The sequence below is a fragment of the Heptranchias perlo genome, unplaced genomic scaffold, assembly GCF_035084215.1.
Source record: "Heptranchias perlo isolate sHepPer1 unplaced genomic scaffold, sHepPer1.hap1 HAP1_SCAFFOLD_262, whole genome shotgun sequence".
In the NCBI taxonomy this organism is placed as follows: domain Eukaryota; kingdom Metazoa; phylum Chordata; class Chondrichthyes; order Hexanchiformes; family Hexanchidae; genus Heptranchias; species Heptranchias perlo.
In genome coordinates, this window is record NW_027139274.1 from 437,501 (window position 1) to 447,067 (window position 9,567).

General features: G+C 50.8%; 1 protein-coding gene across 1 annotated transcript in view; it reads right to left on the minus strand.

Moving 5' to 3' along the window:
• The window catches only part of macf1b (microtubule actin crosslinking factor 1b), a gene marked incomplete at its 5' end in the record, with an annotated part of 275,059 nt that extends 265,742 nt beyond the window's left edge, over nucleotides 1-9,317 (minus strand). The window contains one exon of the mRNA XM_067978314.1: nucleotides 9,147-9,317. Coding sequence (XP_067834415.1) covers nucleotides 9,147-9,317 — 171 coding nt within the window. The remainder of the gene's footprint in view (nucleotides 1-9,146) is intronic.
• Between the last annotated feature and the right edge of the window lie 250 nt (nucleotides 9,318-9,567).

A 9,567-nucleotide genomic window follows, 5' to 3' on the forward strand; every position in this document is an offset into this window, starting at 1 on the left:
CGGGAGAGATAGGGGGAGGGAGATAGCTGGGAGAAAAAGAGGGGAGAGAGAGAGAGGGGAGGGAGAGGGAGAGAGAGGGGAGAGAGAGAGAGGGGGAGAGGGAGAGAGGGGAGAGAGAGAGAGGGGAGGGAGAGGGAGAGGGGGAGAAATGGGGGAGAAATGGGGGAGAGATAGGAGGAGGGAGATAGAGGGGAGAGACAGAGAGAGAGAGAGGGGAGAGAGACAGACAGAAAGAGAGGGGGTGAGGGGAGAGAGAGAGAAGGGAGAGAGACAGAGAGAGAGCGAGGGAGTGGGGAGAGAGAATAGGAGAGGTGGAGAGAGAGAGGGTGAGAGCAAGGGAGAGGGGAGTGAGGAGGAGAGAGAGGACAAAGAGGTTGAGAGAGCGAGAGGGGTGGGAGGGGGTAGAGGGAGAGAGAGGGGGTAAGAGGGGGAGAGATTGGGGAGAGGTGGAAAGAGGTGGAGAGAGGGGGAGAGAAGGGGAGGGAAGGGGTGAGAGTGGGGGAGAGAGGTGGAGAGAGGGGGAGAGAGTGGGGGAGAGAGGGGGAGAGGAGGGGGGGAGAGAGAGTGGGGGAGAGAGGGGGAGAGAGGGGGAGAGAGTGGGGGAGAGAGGGGAGAGAGTGGGTGAGAGTGGGAGTGAGGGGTGGAGTGGGGGAGTGAGGGGGAGAGTGGGGGTGAGAGTGGGGGTGAGTTGGGGGAGAGAGGGGGAGAGTGGGGAGAGAGGGGGGAGAGTGGGGGAGAGAGGGGGTGAGAGTGGGGGAGAGAGGGGGAGAGAGGAGAGAGTGAGAGAGAGAGAGATAGAGAGGGGGAGGGAGATGGAAGAATTTTTTTTATTCGTTCATGGGATGTGGGCGTCAATGAAATAGGGGGAGAGAGAGAGAGGGGATTGAGAGTGGGAGAGAGGGGGAAGAGAGGGGGAGGCAGAGTGGGGGGGGGGGGGGAGAGAGAGAGAGGGTGGGAGAGGGGAGAGAGAGAAGGCAGAGAGGGGGAGGGAGAGGGGAGAGAGAGGGACAGAGAGGTTACGAGAGAGGGGAGAGAGAGTGAGAGAGAGGGAATGTGGGGAGGGAGAAAGAGGAGGGGTGAGGGATGGGAAAGAGAGTGGGAGTGAGGGAGAAAGTAGGAGAGAGAGTGAGGAGAGAGAGGGGGTGAGGGAGTGGAGAGAGGCGAAGAGAGACCCAAAGAGAGAGAGAGAGAGAGATAGGAGCAGGAGTAGGCCATTCGGCCCTCGAGCCTGCTCCGCCATTCAATCAGATCATGGCTGATCTTTGACCTCAACTCCACTTTCCCGCCCGATCCCCATATTCCTTGATTCCCCGAGAGTCCAAAAATCTATCGATCTCAGCCTTGAATATATTCAATGACTCAGCATCCAAAGAGTCCAAAAATCTATCGATCTCAGCCTTGAATATATTCAATGACTCAGCATCCACAGCCCTCTGGGATAGAGAATTCCAAAGATTCACAACCCTCTGAGTGAAGAAATTCCTCCTCATCTCAGTCTTAAATGTCCGAGCCCTTATCCTGAGACTATGACCCCTAGTTCGAGACTCTCCAGCCAATTATCAATGTTTTGGTCGTCCTTTGCTGGTTTCTAAAACTCTCCCAATCCTCAGGCTCACTACTCTTCTTGGCAACATTATAAGCCTCTTCTTTTAATCCAATACTATCCTTAACTTCTCTAGTTAGCCACGGTTGGATCATTTTTCCCGTGGAGTTTTTACTCCACATGGGAATGTACATTCGTTGAGAATTATGAAATATTTCTTTGAATGTTCACCATTGCTTATCTACTGTCATATGTTTTAATCTAAATTCCCAATCTACACTCTTCCTGTTTCTCTCTCTGAATGTCACTGAGCGGCTTCAGGGCATTCTCAAGGGGGAGGGGTGAGCAGGCAGAGGTCGTGGTCCACATTGGGACCAACGACATAGGTAGGAAGGGAGATGAGGTCCTGCATCAAGAATTTAGGGAGCTAGGGAGCAGATTAAAGAGCAGGACCTCAAAGGTTGTAATCTCTGGATTACTCCCAGTGCCACGGGCTAGTGAGTATAGAAATAGGAGGATAGAACAGATGAATGCGTGGCTAAAGAGTTGGTGCAGGAGGGAGGGTTTCAGTTTCCTGGATCACTGGGCCTGCTTCTGGGGAAGGTGGGACTTGTACAAGTCGGACGGGTTGCATCTGAACCAGAGCGGGACAAATATCCTTGCGGGGAGGTTTGCTAGCACTGTTGGGGGGGGTTTAAACTAACTTGGCAGGGGGATGGGATACAGAGTGGAGCTACAATAGGGGGTGATGTGCAGCCAAATATAGAGAAAAAAACAAGTCAGCTTGGAAGACAGGGCAAATATGTGAGGGCAAGGCTGGATGGCATCTATTTTAATGCAAGGAGTCTTGCGAATAAGGTGGATGAACTGAAGGTGTTGATAAACACATGGGAGTATGATATTGTTGCTGTCACAGAGACATGGTTGAGGGAGGGGCAAGACTGGCAGCTCAATATTCCAGGGTACAGAATCTTCAGGCGAGACAGAGGGGGAGGTATAATAGGAGGGGGGGTCGCAATATTAATTAAAGAATCAATTACTGCCATAAGGAGGGATGATATATCAGCAGGTTCCTCTAATGAGGCCATATGGGTGGAGCTTAAAAACAAAAAGGGGGCAAGCACTTTGATGGGAGTGTACTATAGGCCCCCAAACAGTCAGGGGGAGATAGAGGAACAGATATGCAGGCAAATCTCAGAAAATTGTGCAAATAATAGGGTAATAATAGTGGGGGATTTCAACTTCCCCAATATTAACTGGGATACTCAGAGTGTAAAAGGATTAGAGGGTACAAAATTCTTTAGTCTCCACTTGGAGAAGCAAGGATTAATCAGGGATAGTCAACATGGCTTTGTCAAGGAAGATCATGTCTGACTAATTTGATTGAATTTTTTGAGGGGGTGACTAGGCGTGTGGATGAGGGTAACGCAGTGGATGTGGTATACATGGATTTCAGTAAGGCCTTCGATAAAGTCCCCCACAGGAGACTGGTCAAGAAGGTACGAGCCCATGGAATCCAGGGTGCCTTGGCACTTTGGATACAAAACTGGCTTAGTGGCAGAAGGCAGAGGGTGATGGTCGAAGGTTGTTTTTGTGACTGGAAGCCTGTGGCCAGTGGGGTACCACAGGGATCGGTGCTGGGTCCCTTGCTGTTTGTGGTCTACATTAATGACTTGGATATGAATGTAAAAGGTATGATCAGTAAGTTCGCTGATGATACAAAAATTGGTAGGGTGGTAAATAGCGAGGAGGATAGCCTCAGTCTGCAGGACGATATAGATGGGTTGGTCAGATGGGCGGAACAGTGGCAAATGGAATTTAACCCGGAAAAGTGCGAGGTGATGCACTTTGGAGGGACTAACAAGGCAAGGGAATACACAATGAATGGGAGGACCCTAGGCAAGACAGAGGGTCAGAGGGATCTTGGTGTGCAAGTTCACAGATCCCTGAAGGCGGCGGAACAGGTAGATAAGGTGGTAAAGAAGGCATATGGGATACTTGCCTTTATTAGCCGAGGCATAGAATATAAGAGCAAGGAGGTTATGATGGAGCTGTATAAAACACTGGTTAGGCCACAGCTGGAGTACTGTGTGCAGTTCTGGTCGCCACACTACAGGAAGGATGTGATCGCTTTGGAGAGGGTGCAGAGGAGATTCACCAGGATGTTACCAGGGCTGGAGCGCTTCAGCTATGAAGAGAGACTGGGAAGATTGGGTTTGTTTTCCTTGGAGCAGAGGAGGCTGAGGGGGGACATGATTGAGGTGTACAAAATTATGAGGGGCACAGATAGGATGGATACGAAGGAGCTTTTTCCCTTCGTTGAGGGTTCGATAACGAGGGGACATAGATTCAAGGTAAAAGGCGGGAGGTTTAGAGGGGATTTGAGAAAGAACTTTTTCACCCAGAGGGTGGTTGGAGTCTGGAACTCACTGCCTGAAAGGGTTGTGGAGGCAGGAACCCTCACAACATTCAAGAAGCATTTGGATGAGCACTTGAAATGCCATAGCATCCAAGGCTACGGACCAAATGCTGGAATATGGGATTAGAGTAGACAGGGCTGATGGCCGGCGCGGACACGATGGGCCGAAGGGCCTCCATCCGTGCTGTATAACTCTATGACTCTAACTCTATGACTCTATGACTCTCGTGTGGTGTACATACTCTCTCTGTTTTTTTTACTCGTTCACGGGATGTGGGCGTTGCTGGCGAGGCCGGCATTTATTGCCCATCCCTAATTGCCCTTAAGAAGGTGGTGGTGAGCCGCCTTCTTGAACCGCTGCAGTCCGTGTGGTGACGGTTCTCCCACAGAGCTGTTAGGAAGGGAGTTCCAGGATTTTGACCCAGCGACGATGAAGGAACGGCGATATATTTCCAAGTCGGGATGGTGTGTGACTTGGAGGGGAACGTGCAGGTGGTGTTGTTCCCATGCGCCTGCTGCTCTTGTCCTTCTAGGTGGTAGAGGTTGCGGGTTTGGGAGGTGCTGTTGAAGAAGCCTTGGCGAGTTGCTGCAGTGCATCCTGTGGATGGTACACACTGCAGCCACAGAGTGCCGGTGGTGAAGGGAGTGAATGTTTAGGGTGGTGGATGGGGTGCCAATCAAGCGGACTGCTTTATCTTGGATGGTGTCGAGCTTCTTGAGTGTTGTTGGAGCTGCACTCATCCAGGCAAGTGGAGAGTATTCCATCACACTCCTGACTTATGCCTTGTAGATGGTGGAAAGGCTTTGGGGAGTCAGGAGGTGAGTCACTCACCACAGAATATCCAGCCTCTGGCTGGTCCAGTTAAGTTTCTGGTCAATGGTGACCCCCAGGATGTTGATGGTGGGGGATTCGGCGATGGTAATGCCGTTGAATGTCAAGGGGAGGTGGTTAGACTCTCTCTTGTTGGAGATGGTCATTGCCTGGCACTTGTCTGGTGCGAATGTTACTTGCCACTTATCAGCCCAAGCCTGGATTTTGTCCAGGTCTTGCTGCATGCAGGCTCGGACTGCTTCATTATCTGAGGGGTTGCGAATGGAACTGAACACTGTGCAATCATCAGCGAACATCCCCATTTCTGACCTTATGATGAAGGGAAGGTCATTGATGAAGCAGCTGAAGATGGTTGGGCCTAGGACACTGCCCTGAGGAACTCCTGCGGCAATGTCCTGGGGCTGAGATGATTGGCCTCCAACAACCACTACCATCTTCCTTTGTGCTAGGTATGACTCCAGCCACTGGAGAGTTTTCCCCCTGATTCCCATTGATTTCAATTTTACTGGGGCTCCTTGGTGCCACACTCGGTCAAATGCTGCCTTGATGCCAAGGGCAGTCACTCTCACCTCACCTCTGGAATTCAGCTCTTTTGTCCATGTTTGGACCAAGGCTGTAATGAGGTCTGGAGCCGAGTGGTCCTGGCGGAACCCAAACTGAGCATCGGTGAGCAGGTTATTGGTGAGTAAGTGCCGCTTGATAGCACTGTCGACGACACCTTCCATCACTTTGCTGATGATTGAGAGTAGACTGATGGGGCGGTAATTGGCCGGATTGGATTTGTCCTGCTTTTTGTAGACAGGACATACCTGGGCAATTTTCCACATTGTCGGGTCGATGCCAGTGTTGTAGCTGTACTGGAACAGTTTGGCTGGAGGCGTGGCTAGTTCTGGAGCACAAGTCTTCAGCACTACAGCTGGGATGTTGTCGGGGCCCATAGCCTTTGCTGTATCCAGTGCACTCTGCCATTTCTTGATATCATGTGGAGTGAATCAAATTGGCTGAAGACTGGCTTCTGTGATGGTGGGGATATCGGGAGGAGGCTGAGATGGATCATCCACTCGGCACTTCTGGCTGAAGATGGTTGCAAACGCTTCAGCCTTGTCTTTTGCACTCACGTGCTGGACTCCGCCATCATTGAGGATGGGGATGTTTACAGTTTCTCTCTCGTGTGGTGTACACACTCTCCCTGTTTCCCTCTCGTGTGCTGTGCACACTCTCCCTGTTTCTCTCTCGTGTGGTGTACACACTCTCCCTGTTTCTCTCTCGTGTGTTGTGTACACACTCTCCCTGTTTCCCTCTCGTGTTGTGTACACACTCTCCGTTTCTCTCTCGTGTGCTGTGCACACTCTCCCTGTTTCTCTCGTGTTGTGTACACACTCTCCCTGTTTCTCTCTCGTGTTGTGTACACACTCTCCGTTTCCCTCTCGTGTGTTGTGTACACACTCTCCCTGTTTCCCTCTCGTGTTGTGTACACACTCTCCCTGTTTCCCTCTCGTGTGTTGTGTACACACTCTCCCTGTTTCTCTCTCGTGTACTGTGCACACTCTCCATGTTTCCCTCTCGTGTTGTGTACACACTCTCCCTGTTTCTCTCTCGTGTGCTGTGCACACTCTGCCTGTTTCTCTCTCGTGTTGTGTACACACTCTGCCTGTTTCTCTCTCGTGTGGTGTACACACTCTCCCTGTTTCTCTCTCGTGTGTTGTGTACACACTCTCCCTGTTTCTCTCTTGTGTGCTGTGCACACTCTCCCTGTTTCTCTCTCGTGTGGTGTACACACTCTCCCTGTTTCCCTCTCATGTTGTGTGCACACACTCCCTGTTTCCCTCTCGTGTTGTGTGCACACACTCCCTGTTTCCCTCTCGTGTTGTGTACACACACTCCCTGTTTCTCTCTCGTGTGGTGTACACACTGACTGTTTCCCTCTCATGTTGTGTGCACACACTCCCTGTTTCCCTCTCATGTTGTGTGCACACACTCCCTGTTTCCCTCTCGTGTTGTGTACACACTCTGACTGTTTCCCTCTCATGTTGTGTGCACACACTCCCTGTTTCCCTCTCATGTTGTGTGCACACACTCCCTGTTTCTCTCTCGTGTTGTGTACACACTCTCCCTGTTTCCCTCTCATGTTGTGTACACACTCTCCCTGTTTCTCTCTCGTGTGGTGTACACACTCTCCCTGTTTCCCTCTCATGTTGTGTGCACACACTCCCTGTTTCCCTCTCGTGTTGTGTACACACACTCCCTGTTTCTCTCTCGTGTGGTGTACACACTCTCCCTGTTTCCCTCTCATGTTGTGTACACACTCTCCCTGTTTCTCTCTCGTGTGGTGTACACACTCTCCCTGTTTCCCTCTCATGTTGTGTGCACACACTCCCTGTTTCCCTCTCATGTTGTATGCACACACTCCCTGTTTCCCTCTCGTGTTGTGTACACACACTCCCTGTTTCTCTCTCGTGTGGTGTACACACTCTCCCTGTTTCCCTCTCATGTTGTGTACACACTCTCCCTGTTTCTCTCTCGTGTGGTGTACACACTCTCCCTGTTTCCCTCTCGTGTGGTGTACACACTCTCCCTGTTTCCCTCTCATGTTGTGTGCACACACTCCCTGTTTCCCTCTCATGTTGTATGCACACACTCCCTGTTTCCCTCTCGTGTTGTGTACACACTCTCCCTGTTTCTCTCTCGTGTGGTGTACACACTCTCCCTGTTTCCCTCTCATGTTGTGTGCACACACTCCCTGTTTCCCTCTCGTGTTGTGTACACACACTCCCTGTTTCTCTCTCGTGTGGTGTACACACTCTCCCTGTTTCCCTCTCATGTTGTGTGCACACACTCCCTGTTTCCCTCTCGTGTTGTGTGCACACACTCCCTGTTTCCCTCTCGTGTTGTGTACACACACTCCCTGTTTCTCTCTCGTGTGGTGTACACACTCTGCCTGTTTCTCTCTCGTGTGGTGTACACATTCTCCCTGTTTCTCTCTCGTGTGGTGTACACACTCTCCCTGTTTCCCTCTCGTGTTGTGTACACACACTCTGCCTGTTTCTCTCTCGTGTGGTGTACACACTCTCCCTGTCTCCCTCTCGTGTGTTGTGTACACACTCTCCCTGTTTCTCTCTCGTGTTGTGTACACACTCTCCCTGTTTCCCTCTCATGTTGTGTGCACACACTCCCTGTTTCCCTCTCGTGTTGTGTACACACTCTCCCTGTTTCTCTCTCGTGTGTTGTGTACACACTCTCCCTGTTTCCCTCTCGTGTTGTGTACACACTCTCCCTGTTTCTCTCTCGTGTGCACACTCTCCCTGTTTCCCTCTCGTGTTGTGTACACACTCTCCCTGTTTCTCTCTCGTGTTGTGTACACACTCTCCCTGTTTCCCTCTCGTGTTGTGTACACACTCTCCCTGTTTCCCTCTCGTGTTGTGTACACACTCTCCCTGTTTCCCTCTCGTGTTGTGTACACACTCTCCCTGTTTCCCTCTCGTGTTGTGTACACACTCTCCCTGTTTCCCTCTCGTGTTGTGTACACACTCTCCCTGTTTCTCTCTCGTGTTGTGTACACACTCTCCCTGTTTCCCTCTCGTGTTGTGTACACACTCTCCCTGTTTCTCTCTCGTGTGGTGTACACACTCTCCCTGTTTCCCTCTCGTGTTGTGTACACACTCTCCCTGTTTCTCTCTCGTGTGGTGTACACATTCTCCCTGTTTCTCTCTCGTGTGGTGTACACACTCTCCCTGTTTCCCTCTCGTGTGTTGTGTACACACTCTCCCTGTTTCTCTCTCGTGTGGTGTACACACTCTCCCTGTTTCCCTCTCATGTTGTGTGCACACACTCCCTGTTTCCCTCTCGTGTTGTGTACACACTCTCCCTGTTTCTCTCTCGTGTGTTGTGTACACACTCTCCCTGTTTCTCTCTCGTGTTGTGTACACACTCTCCCTGTTTCTCTCTCGTGTGCACACTCTCCCTGTTTCCCTCTCGTGTTGTGTACACACTCTCCCTGTTTCTCTCTCGTGTTGTGTACACACTCTCCCTGTTTCCCTCTCGTGTTGTGTACACACTCTCCCTGTTTCCCTCTCGTGTTGTGTACACACTCTCCCTGTTTCCCTCTCGTGTTGTGTACACACTCTCCCTGTTTCTCTCTCGTGTGGTGTACACACTCTCCCTGTTTCCCTCTCGTGTTGTGTACACACTCTCCCTGTTTCCCTCTCGTGTTGTGTACACACTCTCCCTGTTTCCCTCTCGTGTTGTGTACACACTCTCCCTGTTTCCCTCTCGTGTTGTGTACACACTCTTCCTGTTTCTCTCTCGTGTGCACACTCTCCTTGTTTCTCTCTCGTGTACACAGCCCTAATTACCTTTCTCTCCTGTACTTTAAGGTACACAGCCTCCCATTTCTGCTCCAATAGGTCGAGGCTGTGCTCTGTGCTGGATCCCTTCGGGATGTCACTGTCAGTGAGCAGTTGTTCCATCATTTTGTGAATATTGTCATAAGTGCATTGCTTGGATTCCAGCTGTTTACACAACTCCTGCGAAGAACAAGTCAATCAGATCAAAGAACTGAGGAATCTGAAGATGCCAATATTTGTTTAAAAGACACTTTGATGTAATATCAGACACTGAAAACTAGAGAATCTGGGAATTCAGTGTAAAAAATCTGGAAATAAAAATCTGGTCTCAGTAAAAGTGACCGCGAAGCTGTCGGATTGTCGTAAAAACCCAACTGGTTCACGACTGTCCTTTAGGGAATGAAACCTGCCGTCCTTCCCCGGTCTGGGA